The 26626-nt window shown below is 46.8% G+C and overlaps 1 protein-coding gene across 3 annotated transcripts in view; it reads left to right on the forward strand.

The window, feature by feature from the left end:
• Nucleotides 1–23001, forward strand: part of ZFAND4 (zinc finger AN1-type containing 4) — a 273261-nt gene extending 250260 nt beyond the window's left edge. For all 3 annotated transcript variants that reach the window (XM_069240423.1, XM_069240422.1, XM_069240424.1), the window contains one exon: nucleotides 22118–23001. In XM_069240423.1, the coding sequence (XP_069096524.1) occupies nucleotides 22118–22253 (136 nt within the window). In that variant the 3' untranslated portion in view covers nucleotides 22254–23001. The remainder of the gene's footprint in view (nucleotides 1–22117) is intronic.
• The last annotated feature ends 3625 nt before the right edge of the window (nucleotides 23002–26626 follow it).

The raw sequence follows: 26626 nt of genomic DNA on the forward strand, positions 1-26626 counted from the left end.
CAGTGGATATTGGATATTAGTTTGGTTTGCATACAACAGTAATACCAGGTTTTATCTGGAAAGGTGTGCCCCAAGTCTTGCTCCCATGCAGTTCTAGATTTTTCCAGCCCAGCAGGGCGTAGTTGGAAGGAGGGGTAGTATAGGTGGGACACTAATTTGCCACTATCCGTGGTGGATATTATCAAGGTGAGGGGAGGAAGGGCTTTGGATTCCTCAGGATATGTTGGCAGGGTGGAACGTAGTGTGCTATATCAGCGGCGGACAACAAAGCTGTGCATATGTGTTGGGTTACCACCCTACGCTAGATCGGAACTGGGGTTCAGGGTTCTGTTGAGGAACAGATCGCCCATCACAGCTCGTGGGAGGCAAACGAGCGCTGCACCAGTTGCTCCTGTGTGAGCTGGAGCCACCGATTAATGGAAAGGGGAATGTGCGAAGAGTAATACATCTCCCATCCCAGATAACCCCACAGTTTGGACCATGCCCAGCATGTCGTAGAGAGGGTCTGTATGTCCTTGGAGTCTCATGGAATTCCCTGACGGAGAATTAGGAAAGGGGAGAAGTGTGTTGCTTGGGCCCTCTCATGTTTAAGATATGGTAGCCTAGCATCTGGATGATACCAGTAGTGTGCAAAATGAGCTTGCGCCACCAAAAACTATAATTGGAAGTCTGGGGCTCCAAATCCACCACGGTTGTAGGGGAGTGTCAACATTTCCCAGAGAATGCGAGGTCGGTGGCAGGCACAGATGAATCGTGTTCAGTGGCCCTGTAGAGTAGCAAAACAAGTGTTGGTCAAAGTGATAGGGGTATTCATGGAAAAATATATGAACCGGGAAAGGATTACTGTTTTGATGATAGCAGTGCACCCAGACATAGCTAGTGGCAACTTAATCCACCATTCTGCTTGGGTGGCGAGTTTATGGTCGGGCCATAATTACAGCGGATAACTTATAGTTTATATCTATGCAAAAAAAATGCCCCAGTATTCAGGGGAATCGGTGCACTTGTGCAAGGGATATTTGAGAGCAAGCGGTTGAGTGACCTCTTCCAATGGAAAAAGTTCAGACTTGTTCAAAGTTAATTAATAACCTAGAATAGGTCTCAAAGTGAATCACTGCGCAAATGGGAGGGGTTAGAGTGAATGTGTGGGACACAACAAACAGCAGAAATTCAGCATAAACATCCATAAGGTGTGGGGCTAGAATGGCCTTGTATGCTTTGTAAAATTTCTTGGTAAAAACAATCCAAACCAGGAGCCTTGGAGCGGCTAAGGGCCTCGATAGCTTGTCCTATTTCCTCACATGTAATAGGCTGAGCCAGAAATTGTTGTTGTCCAGGTTCAAGCCATACCATGGCCACCTCGGCAGAGTATTCAGCCAGTGGGCCTCCCCTCACCCACCTGTGTGGTGTACAGTTGCTGATGAAAGGATGTAAACAGTTAAAAAATCGTGGCATTGTCAGTAGTGGTTGTGCCATTGTCAGTAAAAAGGCTGTTCAGGTATATGGCGTGATAAGGAGGCTGCAGAAGTCGAACCAGGGTGCGACCCGGTTGCTCTCCCTTGCTGTATCTACACGCTTTTTGCATATTTGCCCAGCTATGCCACCTCCCACTTAGCCAGTTTTCTGAACTCCTGCAGAAGCGTGGCTCGATAATGTAGGTAAGGAGCTTGTGTGTCTGCATTGTCTAACTTATCTATATTGTGAAGTTTCCCCTCCACCTTAGCCAGGTCATATCTTATGCTACGGAGTTCTCCTGCATGTTTTGCAATACATAACCCCCTTATGTAGGCCTTGAAGACTTTACAGAGTATAGAGTGTTACTCAGCGAACCCAATGTTGTTTGTGAAGTACTCATTTATTGCATCTCGGATTTCCAGCTGAAAGACCTCATCATGCAGTGCAGTTTTAGAGAACCGCCATCGCCTAATGTAGTGACCATGGCATGGTTTTAGGAACCTCGCTTTTACTGGGGCATGACCAGAAAGAGTACGTGGTTGGTGTCTAATGTCAGTAAGCCAAAACAGTGCCCAGTGGGAGGCGTACCAGTGGTCATTGCAGGTCCAAACGTTATGTGGGGCAGAGTAAAAGGTGTAATCCTTGGGTTGTGAGAGCACCAAGCATGTATGAGCTGGAAAGTGCCTAGGATATCAGTGAGACCTTGCAGTGAACGAGGCTTTGAGATTGTAGTAGAACCAGTTGTGTCTAGTAGAGGGTGATATACAATATTAAATTCACCGCCCATGATGAGATAGCCCGAAAGGGACCTATTAGTAAAGAGAGTTTGTGGTAGAACTCTGGGGAATCAGGCGCATATATATTTTTTAAAAGTACCTGCCTCCGCCCAGTGTGCCTGATACAAGCAAATAACTACCCTCTGGATCAGCTATAAACTCTTGGCATGCAAAAGGAATGCTTGTGTGACTAAGTATACAAACCCAGCAAGAGTAGGAGATGTAGTGGCCAAAGAAATGGTTAGGGGTCATGTTGCAGCGAACGTGCAATCAACATGAGGGGAGAGTTGGGAAAACAGCTAGTTTAACCCATGTCTGGTTCAATAGGAGAGTAATTGGTTCCATTTCCTAGGTTTGTTAAGATCTCCGAAGTTCAAAGTCATACGTGAGATAGCAAGGCCCCGATCTGCATCAGTGCGGGGCATCACCTAGTCTAAGGTGGATATAGTGCATGTGCATGCGTCACAGGAATATCATACTGCATAAGATTGGTGTAGCAACTAAAAACAAACATAATACAACATAACTCACACCCCCACCCACACCAGTGAAAAAACTCTAGGGCGAATCCTGACAAACCTAAAACAGCTCAGATAACTAACCATGTCAGTATATACTACAGGGGGTTACGGTGCTCAGCGGAACATCACCAGTTGCATATCAAGTAAATCTGAAAAGTAAGGTTGTCCAAACCCGGCAATGTACTTCCGAGTGTGCTCTAAGGGTAGAAGTTGTAGTGTAGAATCTATATGGAGCAGCACAAGGCACTGATGTTCTGGTCAGTGCATCCAGTATGGAGTTGTTCAAGGCGGCTGATCGTTTTGGAATCCCAAGGAGGCGGCAGATGGGGAGGCATGTCCTGGTGTATGTCCAGGCGAGTTCATGTCCAGTTTGTGCTGTTTACAGAACTGAATAGCATCAGAGGGGATTTTAAATATGTGATGTTGACCATTCATCTCAATGCAGAAAAGCTGGGGAGAGCATGTTCTATTTGAGCCCTCGTTTCTGCAGAATGCGCTTCACATCTGTGAAACATGCTTCAAGGACCACTTGCGTGAAGTCTGGGGGAAAAAAAGACACCATGCCCTGATATTGGAGTGGATCCCTCTTAGACATAGTGCGCTGTCTCTAAAATTTTGTAGCCGGGTGATGATAGGCGGCGCACACAGTGTAGGGCGAGGTCCAACTGTATTGTGAGCTTTTTCCACCACTAAAGTCTCATCAAAGGCAGGTGTTCCAAACAATTTGATCAGTACGTTTTCCACAGATTCGTCGATATTGCCAGAATTGGTAGTTTCTGCTATCCCTGCAATGTGAAGATTTTTAGGGCGCGAGGGCACTTCTTGGTCTTAGTTTTTGGCAACAGTGTTTTTTTCTTTGCATTCTACCGTCTCAAGTCGCTTCAGGGCATCCATGTTCCCATCTTCTACCTTGGAGATTCTGTGCTCTGCTCCATCGAGTCCTTTAGTGTGGTGGTCAAGGCATTCAGTCAAGCAGTGGAACCGACTGGCAAGTGTGCCAAATCGTGTGTCGATAGCCTTGAAGCCAGCACGTAATGCCGCCATGATGGCAGCAGTGCCATTGAGGGAAGAACTGGACACCTCCCCTGACAGTAGTTCTAGGTCATCTGGTGGGAAGTGTTGTCTTCATGGGGTTTTCGCAGTCTCAAAGGACAACTGCTTTTGCCTGGGGTCGTGCGCCCCATTCTGCCCAAGAGACAGGAGTGCTCAAGTTAGTATGTGGAGTAGGCCAGGCACCAGTGGTCACGTGATGTAGTGCGGCAGCAGCAGCCCCACACAGTTAAATTGTTGCCAAACAGTTGCAGAGAATACTGTTTGTGTAACAGCGCCCCATCAGGGTCCTCTGTGGGAGGTGAAATAGAACCACTTATAGTATAGGGGTAATCGATAATGAGCAACTGTTAGCTCTCACGAATGGCGCAATATAAATGATGGTATGATGGTGATGTGCAAGTTCAGAGAATGCCCTGCCAGGTATCAATGCCACCATGCGGTAATGAACAATGTAAGTAAGATGGAGGGGGATCACCGTATGTGGGCCGGTTTAAGCAGGGCCCTAGTTAACTGGTGAGTACAATGAGTGACTGCAAGCTCAATAGCAAGTATGGTGCATAACGGTGATCCGTCAGTACTACTCCAGCCGGCCGGGAACCAGACAGCAAATCCCCTACTCAGCCCAAGCACAGCACAGTCTGTATTGCGGTTAGCTTTGGCGCAGTGAAAGCAATAGTATATGCGATCTTCCTCACCTGGCATCCTGGAAGTGGGGGAGGCCACAATCCGCATCTCCAAGGGCTTCGGGCTGCCACAGGTGAGTCACTCAGGGTTTATGTTGGGCCATGGGGGTGCCGAGTACCGAGGGATCCTCAGGATTTCGATGGGGGACCTGCACGCCATGGCCCCCATGGGGCCTCCGAAGACCGCATCAGTCTTCAGCGGTAGGCCCGTCGATACACTGCTGAATTATTGGCCTGCCGGGGGGAGGGGAAAAGTCAGAGGTAAGGCAGCCTCCCTTCACCTAAATGCCAGTTAGGCAACAAGAGGCATTTTAGTGGCAGATGGGCGCGCTCTGGGGAAGCAGTATTAGGTGGTTATTCCGGAACTTCACTGCTGTGCGGCTATCTTGATCACTGGCTTGTTTCGTCCCCCTTAGTCATCTATAGTTAACTACCTTCTTACCACTGGCGCAAAAAGGACCTTTTGAAGCTCTTTTTGATACAAAAGATAACATATTGGAATGGTATGTTTCCAGTTTAGTTGGGTGCATTTGACCAAATCATTATTTGCTACACAGAATGCTCATGATTATGTGTCAGATGCAATTCCTGTTTGCAGGAAGTGTAATTCCCCCTTTCTAGATATAAATATGTTGTGTTAGTGAGGTGATATTCTGTCGCTTTATGTTAGGCCAGTCCCTTTTTTGGCATTCAGTGCTGGCCTCTTATTTATATATGGCACCTTCTTCGTGTTGGGTAAACTGGACCTATGAAACCTGCATATCACATAGAAGAGACAGGAAGGAAAAGAGTCTCTAACAAAAACAGAAGATGTCAGAGAGTGGGGAAATAAAATGACGGGGCAGGCCATCAGGTACAACAGAAGTGCTACAACATCACACCACAGTGCAGAAATACCATAGAACATTCCATAAAACCGTTTACACTGCAGATCTGTTAAAAGAAAGTAAATGTTTACTTCATCCCAGTAGTATCTGACTGAGCACCCAAATTGATGTCATTTATCAAGACACTGATCTTTGAACAACCACCCTTCTAAACATCCAACCAATCAGTGTCCAAGATTGCCTTTCTTCTTTTCTTTTTTTATATTCTAGCTGGCTTGAAAATTGCGGTCTCCTACTTTTGTTTGTTCTGAGGGTACACCCAATGCAAGTTCCACTGCCCTTTTTGTTTAGTCCCTGCTCTGTACATACCGATAAAGTGTCATTTAAAAAAATATATATTTTCTGTGGCATGTGTAACTATAGATACACAAGCTGTGCATATACCTTCCCTATTTAGTGTTGGGTTCGGATGTGTACAACTGGATTTTCTTCAAAGGAAGACTTTTCAGGTCACAATGTCTAGTGACTCCACCTATTAGTGATATTGCGCATGGGCATCGGCTGCATTATTAGTTTGTTTTTGTATCCGCTGCCTGGTTCAGACTTTTTGTTTACAGCGCAAGTTCAATGCCTCGTGGTGTTTTTTCATGACCTTGGATCCATCCTCTCATCTGTACCTACAAACATGCGTTCTCTTTGGTTTTACAACGTCACAAATATTTGACTCTGTGTCAGTCTAACAACCTTCATCTCAGAACCCCTCAGGCCAAGAATGTTCATGTGATGGAAAGAACTCCATTCTGATTATGTCCTCGTTGTGACGCCAGCTATCTGAGATTTGACCTCTATGAAGTCTGCAACCTCTGTTTGTCTCCTGATCATCATGAAGGTTCCTGTTCAGCCTGCCTCGCAAATAAAATTCTTCAGAACCGCCTTGCCCGTCATGACATGTAGACGGGAAGTGGAAGAGACTCCTGACATTAGAGAACAGGGTAGCCAGATGATGAAGAGGTAAAGGACCCAGGCTTTTCAATTAAGATGGCCTTTTTCAACTGGAATTGTCAGTTTCGAGGCAGATGTTGAGTCCAAAGAGCCTCCGCCATTCTAGCACTCTCACAAGATTGCAGTGAGTACGGATATTCCCATAACTCACCACACAGAGGCACAAGCTTCTGGCCCCCAGGTTGCTTATGAGGCCGCTGGTGCACGACTCTTGCCCTTTCATGGCAACACCATGATTCGGAGATAGGCCTAACACCCAAGCCACATTTGGCGCTTAAGTCCCGCCTCAAGCCTAGACCACTGATTCGGCTACGGATCCGAAGGCACATCCTCAGTCACCCTCGGACTCGAAAGGGCTGTAGCTAAAAACTTCAGAGCCCAGGCTGAGTTCTGTGTCGAGACCCATTGACTCGAAGCAGTTGGAACCAGGATCGAGCTCAGCACAATCCAGTTGGTGAATGTATGCAGCTACATCAAGGCAGCCTTGCACTGTATCAATTTCTGAGGAATTTGATCAGTCAATTCTCAAGTGGCTGCAGGAACACTCGGATGCTGCGGAACAGCGCATTCATACCCATCCAGGCACAGGTTAGATTCTGGCAAAGATTGCAAACATGACAAAGGACTCTCCACTTCACAGAAGGAAGCTGACTTTTGAGAAGGCCATTAACACACCTGAAGTTCCAGCCCCCAAAAAGCAAGAGACATGGCAGTGCAACCTCTCCCCTCCCTTCTGCTCGTTTTCCTCCTCCCCTGCCTCTTCCTCCTTCAGCACCTTTGTCTCTAGTCTTGCCCCTAGGGTTGCCACATCATTCATCTAGAGGCCCTTCACAGTGGAGGAATTGGGACAGTCCTAGGCTCCTTTATGATCACCCTTGTGACTCACAGGGTCTGGAACCTTGGGATGACTGCGATGCTTAACCCCTCCCCCCTCTCCCCTCACCTCCCCTGCAGACACAGATCCAGATTTGTACCCTACTAAGCAGTCACCGCCTGATGATGTCACTTCATACCATGAGGTGTTACTCAGAGCTGCCACTTTCTACAATGTAGATCTCCATGTGCAGCAAGAGGAGGATGACTTCCTTGTGGAAACCCTCTCTTCGACCTACCACTGCCTTTAATATCTCCCCATGCTTAAGGGCGTCTTCAAGCCTTCCACCGAGGTTTGTAAGGATTGTGTCCAGGCAAGAGTTATCACACTTAAGGTGGATAGGAAGTAAATAGCCTCCCCTAATGACCCTCCATACATCTGTGGCCAACTACCTCATGACTCTTTGGTGGTTCATACAACAAAGCATGCTAACACTCCGGGAACAGGAGATGCACCACCTCCTGACCGAGAGAGCAAGAAAATTGATGTTGGGTACGGAGTGTAGCAGCGCAGTCCGCGTTCCATTGGCGAATAACACATTTTTTGGGGATTAACTCCTCCGGTAGGACCGTATACACTGGGACCAAATGGGGGACCTGGTACACCACCTCCCAGAGCATGAACGTAACAAGGAGCAACAGTTGGTGGCAGAAGGGAAGATCATCTCTAACACCAACATCCACTGTGCTCTAACTGCCACGGATATAGCCACTCGCAGGATTAATACTAGTATTCTGCAGCGCTGCCATTTCTGTCTGCGTGTTTCAGGCTTTAAACCGGATGTTCAGTAGCACCTACTCAATGTCCTTTTGATGGTCAGCATCTCTTTAGCCCTCAGGTAGTTGAGATGCTTGAGAAGATCAAAAAAGGCACAGAGACGGTTAAGGCATTGGGTGCTCTATAAACACAGACCGCCCCCCCCCCCCCAAGAGTTCCTTTTGGCCCACACAGTTTAGTGGGGCATTCACGACCCTATTCCAGAAACAGCTTTTATCGTCGACACAGTCCCCCTTGTGGGGTTACAATAGAGGCGGTTATCGGGGCAGTAACATAAGAGGTAGAACTAATGGCGCTATCCCCCAGCGGACCGCCCCCCCAAAACAGGGCGCCCTACAGCTTACCCTGATCTCACTACACCTGTTGGGGGAAGATTACAGGGGTTTCTGCCCTGCTGGACTGAAATCACCTGAGACCATTGGGCTCCAGATATTATACAGAAAGGGGTGTTGTCTAGAACTTGCACAAACACCACCAGATATTCCCACCTCATAAACACAGATTGTCTGAAGAATGTCTGCGCCTCCTTCATGAGGAAGTAGAAGCCTTCCTAGAGAAAGGGGCAATGGAGCTTTTTCCACCTCAACACTGTAGAAAACTGTAGAAAGTGTGCTTACTCCCTCTAGTTTCTTATCCCAAAGAACAGCTCCCTCAGACCCATCCTAACTATTGTCCCTCTCAACAACTTAGTTCCCTCTGAGCACTTTCATATGATGACTCTACAGGACATTATACCACTCTTGCAGAAAGACAATTTCATGATTACCCTGGATCTGAAGGACGCCTGCTTCCACATACCTATCCACCCAGTACATCGAAGATATCTGAGGTTTGTGGTAAGTGGACGCCAGAATCAATTCAAGGTACTTCATTTTGGGGTTACTACTGCACCAAACCTTTTCACAAAATACCTAGCTGTGGTGGCCGCTCATCTCAAGAGGAGCAGCATCCACATATCCTCTTCCCAGGGCGACAGGCTGATCAAGATTTCCATGAACTCTGCCTAGAGCTCACACAGACCACAAATAACACCCTGCACAGTCTGGATTTCACCTTCAACCCCTGCAGGTAAGCCCTTTCCTGGGAAACCTTAACCCAGTTCTGCCAGATTACAAGCTTTACCAAACTTGCTGCCTCTTTTTCTGCCAGATTGGCAGGTAACAGTCAGAACTGTGATGCACCTACTAGACATGATGGCATCTTGCACATCTATTGTCCCTCATGCCAGGCTCCCTGTATGCCCTTTACCGGAGTGCTTAGCGGCACAATGGTCTCAAGTGGAGGGTGACCTAGAAGATCTAGTGTTGGTTTGGGGCTACACACATCACTCTTTGCAGTGGTGGAACACAAACAGTTTGTTGCATGGCTGTCCTTCTTTGACCCAGTTTTGCACAAGGCCATCACACCAGATGCCTCATTGGTTGGGGAGCTCAACTCAAATATCTTACTGCTCAGGATCAGTGATGCCTCACCCAGAAATGTCTTCACATCAACCACCTGGAGCTGCTGACAATTCAGCTTGTTCTCCTCTCTTTTTACCCCATCATTCAGGACAAGACAGTTTTGATATGCACAGACAACGCACTGCCATTTTCTATCTGCACAAGCAAGGGGGCACACATTCGCCACAGCTGTCCATTGTAGCTCAGAAGATCTGGTGGTGAGCAATTCATCACAGAATATACCTACTCATATAGCATATTATCGGAGCAGATAACGATATACTAGACCTGCTCAGCAGAACACATCAACTAGTACACAAATGGAAACTTCACCCTCAGCTCCTACTCCTGTACTTCTAGTGCGGGAGGTTCCCACAAATAGCCACCGCTGAACATTTAAAAAAAAATCCCAAGCTGCGCCCCAGTCTAGCACACCCACAGTCCATGGGCAATGCACTGTGGAGGAATTGGTCACGGATATTTGCCTACGCTTTTCTGCCTTTCCCGCTCCTACCATTCTTCGTGAGGAGACTCAGACATCCTTCAAGCTCATTCTAGTGGTGCCAACCTGTACACTAAAACCATGGTACTCCAGGCTCCTAAAACTCTTCATAATCGCACATGAGAGGCTACCTAACAGGCCGGACCTTCTCTCACAAAACCACTGGACTCTCAGGCGTACCAACACTCTACCTTGCGATTTGGCTCCTGAGGTCTTAGAATTTGCCTACCTCAACCTAACAGAAGAGTGTTATGTCTATTCTTAAAGAAGGGTGCAGCCCCACCACCAGGACCTATTAGGCAGCCAGATGGAAACATTTTGTACACTATCTCCCAAAACACATTAATCCCTTCACAGCACCAGTATAGGATATTGTTTGCTACCTTCTGCACAAACAAAAAATATATTAAATTACTCTACAGGCATGTACAAAGCAGGGACTAAGCAATAAGGACTGCGGAACTTGCACTACATGCCACAAACAAATGCATTCTGGGTAAGTGACATTATATATACATATATATAAAATCTAGAGGTGGTCGAAACTAGGTAGTTATAGTTAGGTCTGCTTTTCCATAGGAAAAGTGTTTCTTGTGTTGCTAATTTGGCACAGTGTAACAAATCTCGACAAACCTTTCCAGAGAGGTGCTACTTTTTGACAAGTTTGTGCATGGAAAGTTTCAGAGTGATCCATCAAGCGGTGGCCTCAGGAAAAAAAGGGGGGTCCCTAAACTCATCCCCATGCAATTTCCATAGACTTCTTTAAGAAGGGCTACAGCAAAAACTGCTGAGCAAAATTGCACCAAATTCGGCAGGAAGCTAGATCGTGGTCCTCAGATTGTGCTTTTTGTGATTTGGTGTAAATCCATTAACAGTAGTTTTTGAGAAAATAAGGTTGAAAATAATTGTATATCCAGAGGGCTGGGTCCAGGAGGGTCTCAAGAGATTCTCACTGGAGAGGAAATATTAAAAATAGAGCATTCTGATTGGTCCAGGGAGTTTTCTTTTTCCTTTGGGTGATCTCGCTCCAGTGGGAGCCAGACTTCCACAAGCGCTCTGGTTGGCTGTCAACAACATGAGAAAATGTTGCTGGCAGCCATTACAGGACTCGTGGACCTAGTCCCCTGCTTTGAAGTTAGAAAAAAATATATATATAAGGGGCAGTATAGGGATTTCCTGACACACTAGGTCTCAAAAGAGTGGACCCAGAGGGAACTCCCTGGGGCAAAAAAAGAGAAAAAATATGCTGCACTCCCACAAGACTCCTGCGGGATTGGAGGAAAAAATGGCACAGGCATCATTTATTATATTTATTGAGAAGACCACCCCCGGGCTGTATTGTTAAAGGGGAATGGGGACTGCATGGTCCCCTCCCCAAGCCTCCAGGGAGCCCAGTACCAGCCAAACTTAATTTGTATGTGGAGGGGGTTGCATCGTCCCTATCCCAATGCCTTCAGAGACCACCCCCATGGCTGAAATTAATTTATATGGGGAGAGCACCACACGCCCCAAGAGGAGACGAAGTGGCCCCATTCCAGGAGCCCTTAAATTCCCCGAGAACCCCATCCCCGAGGGCCGATTACTTTAAGGGAGGACTGCCATGCAAACCCACTCACTAAGCCATAAATGGCTTCGGGACCCTATCCCCCGGAGCAGGCTCAGTAGATATGTCCTGGGGATTAGTAGCTGCTCCTTGCGGCCAAGAACAATGCCTGCTCCAGCTCATGAGGGGATGGCTCTCCCCCACAGTCCCCAGTGAGAGTACGATAGGTGCCCACTTTTTAAAAATGTGACTCAAGGGGATGGGGTCCCTGGGGCTAATAGTAGCATTTGGAGGGGTGGGCCAAGTGTCACCCCCCCGCCCCCCCTTCCCCATTTTAAATAATATCAGCCTCAGAGGTGAGCTCCCTGGGGCTTTTAGAGGCTTGTGGACAGGGGCCGCATGGTGCCCTCCCCATTTAAAAAAATCTTGTCCGGCTTGGGGAAGAAGGCCGCACGCCCCCTCCCCTTTTAACATAGTCCCTGGGGGATGGGGTCCCCATCGCCCAATGTGGCTCGGGAGGCATGCTCCCACCCCCCCCCCCCCTTTAAAATATATATAGCCCTGGGGGTGGCGTCCCCAGGGCCACAAGAGGTTCGGGGAAGTGGACCACTCAGCCCCTTCCCCTTAAAAAATAAAAATAAAAAAAAAGTGCTGGGGGGATGGGGTCCCTAGGGCCAGGCCCTATGGCTACATCCCCTCTCCCCCTTTACTAAGGGCCCCCTTTGACTGCCTTAACAGGTCAGGCCTTGTGACCAACCTCCCACTGCGCATGGCCCAGGGCCATGTGCAGCATGGGGTTGGCTGCGCGTGGGGGGTTGATTGCAGGGCCTGCAGCCAGCCCCAGTTGCGTTCGACCGAAGGTAGGGCAGTTGGATTTACGTAAGGCAATTCAATATTACTTTTTCTGTTAAAAAAAATAATAATCCTTGGGCACAGGAGGGTGCGGCTAGCCACGAGAGAAGATGGCCGCACACAGACAGCTCCGTAGCCGCTGGTAAGATAACCCCCGCAATCCATTAATTATCCGTAAAGTTCCCCCCACAAAGCGCAAGTACTGCTGCTGGTATCGACGGGAACTTCCTCTGCTCCTGATCGTTGAACCCGAGCCACGAGGGACCACAGCAAGAAGAGGGAGTGCAGCCGGAGCACAGGCAAGATGGAGCGGAGGAGCCCAGTGCATTAGGGCCCTCCAGGAGTAGGCAACCCTCTCCCCTCACCCCCTGGGTCTGAGAGGCGGAGCGGGTGAGAGATGGAGGTCTGGGCGTCCGAAGCAGACTCAGCCTGTGGAATTGGAGAGGAAGAGGCAGCCGGGGCCTGTGACGGGCCCGAACAGGTGAAAGCATGGCTGTGGATGAGTCCCGGCACCACTAGAGAGACGCTTCCCCTGCCTGGGTCCATCGGAAGGGGCTGAAAAAAGTGAGACTTTGGCTGGAAAAATCGAGGCTTGGAGGGCTGCATAGCCAGTGCAAGTATTGAGGACTGACGCATGGGGACGAGGAGTGGGGGGGGGGGGAGAAGCAGATATTGGCGACATCTCGGGCGGAGGAGTGGAACTGAGAAGGGTCCAATGGAGTTTTGAAGGTTCTGGAGGTCTCTCAGTCCAGAGGATACGCGAACTGCGGGGACACTACGAAATATTATCCAAGTGGTGGGGGTCCCAGAGGGTGCTGAGGGCCCAAGTGTGGCCCTCTTCTTAGAGGACCCAATCCTAAATATTCTGAACCCGAAGAGACTGTCCAAATTGTTCTTGTTGAGACAGCCCGCAGGACGCCGGGCCGCGACTGAAACCTGAAGCCCCAGCCAGGACTTTAATAGCCAGGTTTTTGAATTATAGAGGCCAATATGCTATTTTACAAGTAGCCTGCACACATGGGGACCTACCGGTTGAAAATGCAGTAGTCCGTTTTTTCCCTGATTTCACTCTGCGGGTCCAAAAGAAGAGGAGAAGCTTTGATGAAGTCAAAAAGACCTTTGCAAGACAAGTATTCAGTACATGATGCTATACCTGGCTCCCACTGCTAGTGATACAGAGGGGCAAGTCATGGTACTTTGCCTCCCCAGGGGAGACATGGGACTGGATTGAGGTGCCAAAGACCAGAGAGCATTGAGTCGTGCAATTGTGGAGGAGGCGCAACGATTGAACTCACCGGAGCACCCAGAGCCCCAAGACCCACCAGAAGATACCTGAGAATATTAAGGGGACTAAAAAGAATCTCCTGGGTTCAAGGGGGGGGGACTGAGTTGACGGAGGGGTAAAAAAATCAGACTGAGGAGTCAACTTCACAGAGAGGAAATGATGTGGGAGGAACTGGTTCATAAAAATAATAAACTAGGGGGAGAATAACCAAAGTTTGTTAACACACGTCACAGCTATTAGTGGAACTAGCCACCCTCAGATATAGCATGGTTCATATCGGGCGTCAGGCGCTCTGCAAGTTGCAACAGTGGGTTGTTTCAGGCTCACAAAGCAGGGTAGCAGGGATAGGGGAGTTGGGGGGCGGGGTTAGCTTTCTTGATGAGGTTAATTGTTGTTCATTGTTTGATCGACTGCTCACATACAACGGGGTCTGACATGGGGAAGCCACAGTGGCAGAAGGCAATAACGCTGCACATGGGGTGCAGGCTCAGTGCACAGGGAAAGCTGGGAGCGTCACTGGAGGGACATGATGGGGAGCCGCAAGCAGAATGAATTGAACATTTGGACCTGGAATGTAAATGGCCTGGGTAACAAGGTGAAGCGCACATAGGTGCTTCAACATATACGTTGACATGCTCCCGATATTATATTACTCCAAGAAGCACACCTTAAAGAGAACCGCTATAAAGCCCTAAATAGGTTTTGCTGCTCATGCAGGTGGCACATGCAGGCTATACCACAGATTCCTGAGGGGTGAGAATCCTACTAAGGACCGCAATGCCATTCACACCAGAACAGATGTGGCTTGACTCCAAGTGGGAGGGTGAAACCCTTAACATATGCTCCATGTAGGTCCCTCCACAACTCCATAGTATGACCTTGACAGATTTGGGCTCCCTCCCACTAGAACTGCCACTGGGAATCCTAATTCTGGGGGGGAACATGAATGCAGTGGTGGATAGAGAGACCGGAGCGAAGGTGACGAATGAAAGAGGGCCCTTGCAATCCTTCAAAGGAAATAGCAGGGGTGGTGGATCTTTGGAGACTACACCACTCAAAGCAGAGATAATACACATTCTATTCTGCACCACACAGCAGTTACTCTCGGCTAGATTATATATTCACTCACCATGAGGGTGTGGGGTAGATTCTGAGAAGCAACTCATCATTCTAGTTGGCTCTCCGACCACTCTTCTGTAAGTATCCGACTAAAGGGACCTGTAAATGAATATGTGCTACCCCCAAACGTAGACCCATGGTTCCTGAAAGATAGACGCCTTAGGGAGAAATTACATGAGGAGACAGGAGCCTACTTTGTCGAAAAAACGAGCACAGTAGAGTCCCTGTGTGTGCTGTGGGAGGCCTTCAAAGCTGTCCTGAGGGGCACAGCCCAAGCACTATTAGGTGGTATGAAGAAAGAGCACAATCTTGAATGCGACAAACTTGAGCCAAAAGTCGAGATTTAGAAGCTAGAATACAGACCGAGTGTACAGTGATGCTTGGGCACTAGCTTCAGCTCCACCAGCAGGACTATAGAATATTGGTTGAGGAGAGGGTGCGGCAGCATGCATTGGCGGTGCTGCTCCATCTCCTCGATGTTTGTGATAAGGCCAATAAATTGTTGGCATGGCTGGAATAGAGAGACAGAGAACATTCCTGGGTTCTGGGGGTCAGGATGGGAACGGAACCCTTAAGATAACCAATGCTTCCATAGCAGAAACATTCACCGATTAATATGAGGGCCTCTATGCATCTGAGGCTTCTAAAACTGCAAGCAAATGTAGTGAATTGGTGAGTGAGATAGATATGCCAGACAGTAATGAGGAGAGGGAGGGTTTGGAAGAGGACTTATCTGCAGAGGAGCAGACTATCGATTTGCGAAGCTTACAATCCGGGAAGGTGGCTGGACCTAATGGGCTGCCGATAGAACTATATAAAGGGTTGATTAATAAGGTAGCCCCACACATGCTGGAGATGTTCTCAGAGGCACGGAAAATAGGGTGTTTGCCGCTGGCCAGCGTATTAACCCCTTAGCTGCTGGGCCGTGAAACCCCCCCCCCCTGCCACCCCCCAGTGCTGAGCCCTTTTTTGGCTATTTGGGGTAGTTCGCGCTTAGGCCTTCATAACTTTTTGTCCACATAAGCTATCCACGCCAAATTTGCGTCCTTTTTTTCCAATATCCTAGGGATTCTAATGGTACCCAGAGATTGTGGTTTCCCCTGGAGGAGACCAAGAAATTAGCCAAAATACAGTGAAAATTTCGTTTTTTCCCAAAAAATGGGGAAAAAAGGCTGCCGAAGCAGGCTTGTGGTTTTTTCCTCTGAAAATGGCATCAACAAAGGGTTTCTGGTGCAAAAATCACCATCTTCCCACCTTTCAGGAACGGGCAGACTTGAATCCGAAAACCACATTTTTTCAACACAAATTTGGCATATTACTGGGACCTACCCCATTTTTACTATTTTTGGTGCTTTCAGCCTCCTTCCAGTTAGTGACAGGAATGGGTGTGAAACCAATGCTGGATCCCGGAAAGTTAAACATTTCTGAAAACTAGACAAAGTTATTAATTCAGCAAGGGGTCATTTCTGTAGATCCTACAAGGTTTTCCTACAGAAAATAACAGCTGAAATAAAAAAATATTGAAATTGAGCTGAAAACAACAGCCATTTTTCTTTGTTTTACTCTGTAACTTTTTCCTGCGATGTCAGATTTTTTAAAGCAATATACCGTTATGTCTGCTGGACTCTTCTGGTTGCGGGGATATAAAGGGCTTGTAGGTTCATCAAGAACCCTAGGTACCCAAAGCCAATAAATGAGCTGCACCCTGCAGTTGGTTTTCATTCTATACTGGGTATACAGCAATTCATTTGCTGAAATATGAAGAGTGAAAAATAGGTATCAAGAAAACCTTTGCATTTCCAAAATGGGCTCAAGATAAGGTTTTGAGGAGCAGTGGTTATTTGCACATCTCTGAATTCCGGGGTGCCCATACTAGCTTGTGAATTGCAGGGCATTTCTCAAATAGACTTCTTTTTTACACACTCTCTTATATTTGGAAGGAAAAAATGTAGAGAAAGATAAGGGGCAAAAACACTTGTTTTGCTATTCTATGTTCCCCCAAGTCTCCCGATAAAAATGATACCTTACTTGTGTGGGTAGGCCTAGCGCCCGCGACAGGAAATGCCCCAAAACACAACGTGGACACATCCCATTTTTTGACAGAAAACAGAGCTGTTTTTTGCAAAGTGCCTACCTGTAGATTTTGGCCTCTAGCTCAGCCGGCACCTAGGGAAACCTACCAAACCTGTTCATTTTTTAAAACTAGAGACCTAGAGGAATCCAAGATGGGGTGACTTGTGGGGCTCTGACCAGGTTCTGTTACCCAGAATCCTTTGCAAACATCAAAATTTGGCCAAAAAAACACTTTTTCCTCTCATTTCGGTGACAGAAAGTTCTGGAATCTGAGAGGAGCCACAAATTTCCTTCCACCCAGCATTCCCCAAAGTCTCCCGATAAAAATGGTACCTCACTTGTGTGGGTAGGCCTGGTGCCCGCGACCGGAATAGATCACACAACGGTCAATGTTGGTCCTTACATGAGGCAGCTGTTGACCCTGGGGTGATCCATTCCTGACGCAGGCACTAGGTGTAGGCACTCAAGTGGGGTAGTGTTTTTATCAGGACAGGTGAGGAATCACTGGGTGGTAGGAATTTTGTGGATCCCAGCATATTCCTGTAGTTTGTGTGACAGAAAAGCGAGAAAAATAGAGTTTTTATTCAACATTTCAGCTTTGCAGGGTATTCTGGGTAAGAAAACTTTGGGGAATCCACACAAGTCACACCTCTGTGGACTCCCCCGAATGTCTAGTTTCCAGAAATGTTTTGGTTTAGTGTGTTTCTCTATATGGCAGTTGAACCCAGGACCAAAAACACAGGTGCCTGCCTTACAAAACCAGTTTGTTTTGCGATAGATAATTTTGATGTCTCCACAATATGATTTGGGTGGTGGAATTTGGGGCTGAACTAAATTGGGGAGCTCTCAAGAGAGCACTCTCTCTCTCTCTCTGCTTGCCGCGGCATTCACCTGCTCTCACGGTTGGGCTAACCCACTATTACCCAGTTGCACAGACTGCTTGCGAAGGGACAGCAGGACTGTCCTCATCACCTCCCTCATAATGTACTGGAAGAGGAGTTATCGAATGGGACTCCTCCGACTGAAAAATCACTCCTAGAGTCTGCGCCATTGTCCTATCCCTCAGATGCTGTCTCAGTATCTGATGTCTCAGTCTCTGATCCTATGTCAGAGCTGTCCTCTATAACCCGAGTGACGGCAGCAGTCATCCATCAAGATGCCATCTCTGCTATTGGCTAAACTGTTGCTCTAAAACACTAGCCTACGTAGACAGTCACAAAATCGATAGTGTGTGTGATATACGTGCAACAGTAGAGGCCACCTTACCCGCGCTTCTTCCCTCAATCAGCACGTTGTTTCAAGGCACTCAAAAAACACCTTGTCACGTACCATTCGTCACAGTCTTTAACACCTCCTGCGCCCAGTCCAACAATCATTATTGGTGCTCCCACTCCCTCCTCCTCGGATTCCCTCATTACCACCCAGCAAAAGTGCCCTTCATCTCTCCATAGCCGCCCTCCATCCCGCACATACATTTCATTTGTATTATAGCGCAGGTAATGGCTGACTTTACTAATGTACTCCGCTATTTACATAAAATACAGATTTGCTCTTTGCAGTAGGCATATAAACCTTCTGCACTTCTTTGTGGCACTAAAACTGCCACTAGACAAGTCTGACCCTTTTGTAGCAGAAACATAATCACAATACTTACTTGACTAGCGATCGCGCTCCCCCCTGGGGGTACCTACCTTTTTTTAAAAAAAAATATATATATATGCCCCCGGGTGGGGGCGGCCTGTTTTCCGAGGGGGCCGACCCCCACCCAAGTGAAATCCCTGGTGTCTAGTGGTGTTTCCTGGCCCCCGATCGCAGCACAGCTTTCAGGAAGGCCTCGTAAGAAAGGGGAGAGTCTCCCCTTTCTTACGAGGCCTTCCCGAACGTGGAGAAGGCCGTTTGTGGCGGTTTTCCCCATTGGAGCAGGAACGGCCGCTTACTGCTCCGATGGGGAAATCCACATAGTAACGCTGACTTCACAAAGGGGCGGGTGGGGGCGGGGGGAGACATGTGTCTCCCAGGGATAAAAAAAAATAAAATAATAAATCCTCGGGTGCAACGCACCCAAGGATTTATTAACCCCCTCCCTGGTGTCGGGCACTGGTCGTGACCCGCACCAGGGAGGTAGTGTGGGCGTCGGCCACTACTTAAGCAGTTACTAGTAACACATAAAAAAGGTAAGCAGCCCACTGACTGTAGTTCGCATAGACCAATAGCTCTACTCAATGTTGAGGCTAAGGTGTTAGCAAAAGTTCTTACAATTAGACTTTGCAAAATAATTACATTGATTATTCACCAATTGGAATTTGTACCACACAGAAGCACCTGCCTCAATCTGAGAAGACTGTTTGGGGTGCTCCATTAGACTGCACGGTTGCGGTCAAACCATACAGTAGTAATGTCTCTTGACGCAAAAATGGCGTTCAATAGTATTGAATGGAATTATACGTTTTGACCCAAGTTCTGTGGATGGATCGACTCTTGTATCAACAGCCCCTGGCCAGAGTGAGGGTCAATGCCGCGGTTTCTTGGGTGTTTGCATTACAAAAGGGCACCGGACAGGGGTGTCCACTTTCCTCAATGGTATTTCTATTGGCCCTTTAGCGACCTGGATAAGACCAGATCCACTGATATGGGGGTTGAAATGTGGGGTAAGCTGGGAGGAGCCCATCTCACTCAGTGCGTATGATACTTTACTATATTTATCTGATCCCACCTGCTCAATAAGAAGAGTTCTACATATATTCAACCTTTTTGGCACCTACTCAGGCTTTAGAATTAATTGGACAAAATTGTTGATATTCCCTCTGTCGGGCGAGGATCCACAGCTCCCTGAAAGTTGTGTGGCTCCCTTGACTGATGCCGAGTTTAGGTATCCAGGGATATTTGTCACCAGGGACCTATAGGAATTCCTTAGTAGGGACCTGCTCCCACAGCTGGAGCAGCTGAAAAGCGATGTCACCCACAGAAGCACGCTCCCACTGTCCCTTATGGGCTGAGCAGCGTTATATACGATTATGACACTTCTACATCTGATATGCGTACTTCAAAACACCCCATACAAGATCCCCCAAAGTTACTTTCAGAAAATAGAACATGAAGTCAGATCCTTACTATGGTGGGGGGGTGGGGACATCACATATTGCCTTAGCCAAAATACAAAGGGGTGTGTATGAATACTACTGAGCCACACAACTGATGGTAATCAATGACTGGGTGTTCTCTGACAGCCACAAACCAGCTTATAGAGTGGACAGAGGGGCATTGAGCGGTAGAGGTTATGAAGCGATTCTCTACCGGAAGGAAAGGGAGAAAAGACTGCCAGACCACACACAGATGGTAGTCCGAGCATGGAGGGAGGCCAGTAAGCTGTTGGGTTGGAATGACAGGCTCACAGGCAGGACACCCTTATGGAATAGTGATCATCTTAGTGAGGTGGAGATGTTGAAAGGGTTCAAGAGCTGGGAAAAGATCGGTATTGAACATCTGGGAGAAGTCAAGAGGGATCAGGCATACGTAACGTTTGAATCCCTTAGGCAAGAATTTGAGCTGGCAAACTCAGAACATTTTCGATACATACAGTTGGGGCATGCAATGGGGTGACACATCTTGGACGGGGAGCAGATACCGGAGTCGTCGCCGTTAGAGGATCGGCTTTTACAAGAACCCATTCCGAACAAAGCGATCACCGTCATCTCTTGAAAACTGGTCTTTAACTCCCTGGACCTGTTGAAGAAGTTGAGAGAAGCATGGGCAAGGGATCTGGTGGCTCTTGATGACGAGGAATGGTCTGAAGCAATTCAAAGCCCACTTGAAATAGCAATACGCACTCGGTTCAGATTAAAATACTACATAGATCCTGTTACTCCAGAACTAGACTAGCTAAGATGGGCCGGGCACCCACATCACTATGCCTCAGAAGATGTGTACAGGAATGCACCTTCTACCATATCCTCTGGGAATGCGTGACAGTACAGAATTATGGGAAAGGGGTGGTGGAAACTGTCTCAAGTTATGTCAATAGAGCTGTCAAATGCTAAATGGCTCTTTCTTGCAGTGTTGGGTGAGGACTGGACTACACACCAAAAGACAGGGCAGTGGTTGGTGGCAGGAGTAGCCAAGAGGAACATTGTAAGGGAGTGGGGAAGCACTGAACCGCCCAGACTTACAGACTGGAAATCAGACTTAGATTGGTGCCAACTTGCTGAAAAGGTTATCTATCAAAGCTGCGGTTGCCAGAGGAAGTGGGAGAGGGTGTGGGGAATATGGCAGACATATAGAGAGGCTTGATTGGGGAGGGTACAACCCCTGAGACAGGTAGATGCATCGCACTAACAGAGATCCGATATTAACCGAACTATGTATATTGGCCGTAAAAGTGCCCTAACTAAATATGTTGTGTCAAAAGCTTTCTGGTATGGTAGATATGAAAGTTGTAAGTATTATATGGAACATAACAAACATGGGTATATGGCCTGTATGATGAGCACAGTTTGAAAATAATAAAAAAAGAGTTTTAAAAACCAATCCTAGAAAGTTTTTTAAAAAGCAAAGGTTAAAGTAACTTAATCGTTAAATGTGAGCAAAAGATCTTGTGTTTTTTTTTTGGGGGGGGGGGTTTAAGTAGGAAACTCAGTGAAAAAAACAAAGGTTAGAGTAACGTTATAGTTAAGTGAATTTGTCAGTGACGACATTAACGATTTGAACTAAAAAAATGACCAGTTATAGTTAGAGAGCTATTTATTACTTGCACCCCTCAATATTGTGTGTGTGTGTGTGTGTGTGCGCGCGCACAAACACAATATGCTCAAGTATCAGGATTGTTAATTATAAAGATTATTTAGGGTTTTACCACTTGCCTTTTTGTACAAATTATAATTCTTATCACAAAACCGTATCAAAATTAAAAAGAATCTTATGTGATATAAGAACTCACATAAAGGCTTTTCTAGATGTCTGTTTTTGCTTTGTACACAGAGGTAATTGCTGAATGACAAAGTTTACATTATATTTTGGTCTTTTGTCCTCTCTCCACCTGGACAATTCATGATTATTTTGGGGGTTGTCAAGTTGTTTAACGTATCACTTCTGATTTTGTTCGTGCTTTCTAAATTACAATACGACCCGATTATACTTGTTTTTTCAGGTAGAAATCAGTGTGGCTGTAGTAAAATCTGTGTTTGTACAAACCCCTTGACAATATCAGCACTCCCTAGTTATAGAATCTTTAGTTTTAACTTAGCTACATGGCTAAACAAAATTGTATCTGGTGTAAATTACTTTCAGAGTGTTTCCATACACTGACACGTTCGACTATCACCATTTTTATTTTTTAGGTGTGGTAATAACTTCTGTGCAGCTCATCGCTACGCTGAGGCTCACGACTGTACCTTTGACTACAAGACTGCTGGAAGGAGATTCTTACAAGAAGCAAATCCCGTCGTGGCCGCGCCAAAACTTCCAAAAATCTAACTTGTGGTCCTGCTGCATACAGGGTCCTCCTAAATTACGAGAATCATATTGATGAGAAGAAAAGTATGAAATAAAGTGCATTTTATTTTGATTTTTCTCCACTGCTAAAAATGCCTGTGAATGCTACTGTAGTCGACATCTTTGTCATTCCATGAAATCAAACGTTTCAATGTTAGTCTGGATGAGATTTACACAATCATAATTTAACGTTATTGCACGTGTTATGTTCTATGTTTGAAAATGCTACTTCACTAGACAAGTCTTGTAAAGATGCACTTTAATACATTTTGTATTTACCACATAACCAGACTTGAAGAGTGCTGAAATGAGGTGTCATGAACCGTTTTATTATGTTAGAATTTTTACTTGTTAAACTTGCTTTTATTCCGTGTTATGTTATCATTTAACTTATTTCACAAATGCCGTCCTATTCAGTATCTCCTGCACTATTATAAATGTACGTCATTCATTTCCTTTCTGTTCCAGGTAGCATATGGAGCACTGTGCAGCCACTTTAAGCTTAAAAAAAGGATATCATGTTCTCAGTAACAAACTTTATATTTCTGAAGGCATTTACTCGTTTTGGCCGTTTCCATCAGAAACAAATTAAATGTTTTTTAAATGTTTTTCTAATACTAGATTTTTTTAAGCACACATATTGTTTTGTTTGCCGAATACACTGAGTGAGTGCTGATTTAAAATTGTTTTAAAAAGTCAAATAAACTAAATATTTTATAATGGTCTTTGATGGGATTTTGAATGTAGTGAGTTATTTATTATTTATTTCACAGTAGAGACTAATGAGGAATCAATAAATAAAATGTAACTAAAGTGGAATGTATTAAACGACGTTTTATATACTGCAAAAATTAATTGTTAAAATATTTACATCCATTCTATAAACAGTTCCTGTGTGTTTGGGGGGTTAACGCTCCTGGGTTTCTTGCTTAGCGTGTCAGTTTTACATTCAAATTTGTTTTTATAGGGCTGTATTGCTATTAGTTTCCCCCTTGCAGCAACATCAGGTACAGATGCTTTCAAGCCCAGACACTGAGATTTAAGCCACAGACCAGAGTCTATTTTACCTGTATGTGTAGTTTACCACTCTTTGTCTGTTCGGCAGGAGATTTTCTAAAGACTTGGTATGTGTACAGCCAGGCAGCCTGATGTTCTCTACGAAGTAACAGAGACCGGTGTCTTAGGATTCACAGTAGCCTTTTTAAATCATTCTATCTGTGGGGTGTTTGGTAGGGATTGATGCAGTGAGTTGTGTGTTATTTTATGGAGAAGGCTGCTGTTTTGAGCTAGTTGAGGTCCAAGTTGCCTCTTAGCTGTGTTTGATCCATGCATGTTTTAAATAAAGTATTTTCTTGGAGGCCGTAATTATGTACTGCAGACCTGCCAACTTCATCAAAAGCCTCAGTGTGAGGAGGGGCAGGGTGTGCCTCGTGCCGAGAAGAACCTAAGAGGAACTTTTGCCCCCACCACTGCCCCAAACCCCCTCCTCAAGAAAAAGAAAAAAAACGTGTTGAGGCTGCTGCCGATGTCCTGTTTTCACACCTGTTAATGCACATCAGCAGTTCAAAGCCTCCAAAAACTAGCTGAAAACCACTGTTTGCAGTGATTTTCAGCTTGTTTTCCCTGCCGCTGTGTGAGATTGGCACGTCTGGTACTGTTTGGGTTACTTCTGTTATGTGTCCAGTGATAACCAGCAATGAGACTAAAACAGAGTTGGGTGGAGCACTTCGAGAGTGTCTGTAACGTCCTGCTCTCGTCCCCATGTGCTGCTTCCTCTGTCACATCCCTGCCCCATACCCTCCTTGTTGCTCCCCACCTAGCTCTTCTGTAAAAGCACAGCAACAAATACATGTCTTGAGTTGGTTTAGTTTCATCTACTGCATTCTACGTCTCATGAAAGCCCAGACCTTGGCATTTATGGGACTGGAGGAGTGGCAAGCTGCTACACTCACCCAGCCAGTGATTGAGGCAGGTGTACTTAGCACGACTGGAAGGGATATGTATCTCTTCCTTGAGGCCCATAAATCTGCTCCTCTGGCTGCTGCATAACACTGAATGGCCAGAGCATTTCTTCCAGTTCAGAATCTACCTTGGAAAGTGTTTTTTCTTTCAATTCTGACACTTCCTTATCCATTGCTTCAGTCAGATATTATGTGTTCGATGGCATATGTTGCTGCAGATACACATGTTTGGCACAGTCCGCTGCCTGGTGTTGGGCTCGGAGTATTACAAGTTGTTTTTCTTCGAAGAAGTCTTTTTGGTCACGGGACCGAAGGACTCCTCCCTCTTCGGCTCCATTGCGCATGGGCGTCGACTCCATCTTAGATTGTTTTTTTCCGCTGTCGGGTTCGGACGTATTCCTTTTCGCTCCGTGTTTCGGTTCGGAAAGTTAGTCAGAATCTCGGAAGAAAGCGTCGGTATTGTTCCGTTCGGTATCGGGATAGTTAGGTACATCGACACCGATCATCGGAAGACTTTGGGGTAGCTTCGATTCCCCCATCGGGGCCTGGTCGGCCCGACCGCGTGCTACATCGAAGCCGATGGAACGGACCCCGTTCCGTTTCTGCCCAAAATGTCACAGTAAGTATCCTTATACAGATCAGCACTTGGTCTGTAACTTGTGCTTGTCCCCCGAGCACAAGGAGGATACCTGTGAGGCCTGTCGAGCCTTCCGGTCCAGAAAAACACTCCGGGACCGAAGAGCCAGGCATCTACAAATGGCGTCCACGCCGACAAAACAACGTTTCGACGACGAAGAGGAAACATTCTCGGTTCCGGAATCAGAATCCGGAGACTCCGACGTCGAACAACAGCAGCAAACTGTGAGTAAGACGTCGAAAAGTAAAACCATCGACAAAACGAAAGCCCAGGGGACGCCACTGCCAACAGGCCATGGCTCGACCCATAAAACAGGCGACCCGTCGAAGGCGCCGAAAAAGGGCACGCCCATAGCGAAGACACCCGACTCCGGTCGAGGGACCGCCATGGAGCAACCTCGGAGCCGAGAAAGCGGCTCCGAGAGACAAAGACAAGATACCGGCACCGAAAAACATCGGCACCGAGAATCCATGCCGAAAGGAACAAAAATTCTGTCGGTGCCGAAACCGAAAAAAGATTCTCTCTCGGCGCCGAAAAATACCACACCTTCATCCTACTCAGAGGAACAAGGAATAAGTGGCCAGATGCACAGATTTGGACAAGAGCTCCAAAGTGTAGAATCAGACTACACACAAAAGAGACTGTACATCCAGCAAGACACAGGGAAGATATCAACCCTTCCCCCAATAATGAGGAAAAGAAGGATCAGTCTCCTCAAGGATGACGCACAACCACAAGCCAAAGTGGTCAAAAAAGTCACGCCTCCGCCCTCTCCACTACAACAGGCATCGCCGGCACAAACACCGCCACAAATGCACTCACCAGCGCAAACTACCATAAGTCAAGATGATCAGGATCAAGACGCTTGGGACCTATACGACACCCCAGTGCCGGACAATGATCCAGATTCATACCCCACAAAGCCGTCACCGCCAGAGGACAGTACCTCATACTCACAACTGGTGGCTAGGGCTGCAGAATTCCACAATGTCCAACTGCATTCAGATCCTATAGAGGATGATTTTTTATTTAACACCCTCTCGGCTACACATAGCCAATATCAATGTCTCCCAATGCTACCGGGGATGTTACGGCACGCAAAACAAATTTTTGAAGAGCCCGTAAAATCAAGAGCCATCACCCCAAGGGTGGATAAAAAATACAAACCACCACCCACAGATCCAGTGTTTATTACTTCGCAGTTACCACCTGACTCCGTAGTAGTAGGGGCAGCTCGCAAAAGAGCAAATTCCCATACATCTGGTGACGCCCCACCTCCGGACAAAGAAAGCAGAAAATTTGATGCGGCAGGGAAAAGAGTAGCATCACAGGCAGCCAACCAGTGGCGCATCGCAAATTCTCAAGCGCTGCTGGCCAGATATGACCGCGCTCACTGGGATGAGATGCAACTTCTCGTAGACCATCTTCCCCAAGAATACCAAAAAAGGGCGCAGCAAATAGTTGAAGAGGGACAAACGATCTCAAACAATCAAATCCGCTCTTCACTGGACGCAGCCGATACTGCAGCGAGAACAGTCAACACTGCTGTCACCATAAGGAGACACGCTTGGCTCCGCACTTCAGGCTTCAAACCTGAAATCCAGCAGGCTGTCCTTAATATGCCCTTCAACGAAAAACAACTTTTTGGCCCTGAAGTGGATACAGCCATTGAAAAACTTAAAAAGGACACAGACACGGCCAAGGCCATGGGCGCACTCTACTCCCCGCAGAGCAGAGGCTCTTTCAGAAAAACTCCA

The sequence above is a fragment of the Pleurodeles waltl genome, chromosome 6 (assembly GCF_031143425.1).
Source record: "Pleurodeles waltl isolate 20211129_DDA chromosome 6, aPleWal1.hap1.20221129, whole genome shotgun sequence".
Taxonomy (NCBI): domain Eukaryota; kingdom Metazoa; phylum Chordata; class Amphibia; order Caudata; family Salamandridae; genus Pleurodeles; species Pleurodeles waltl.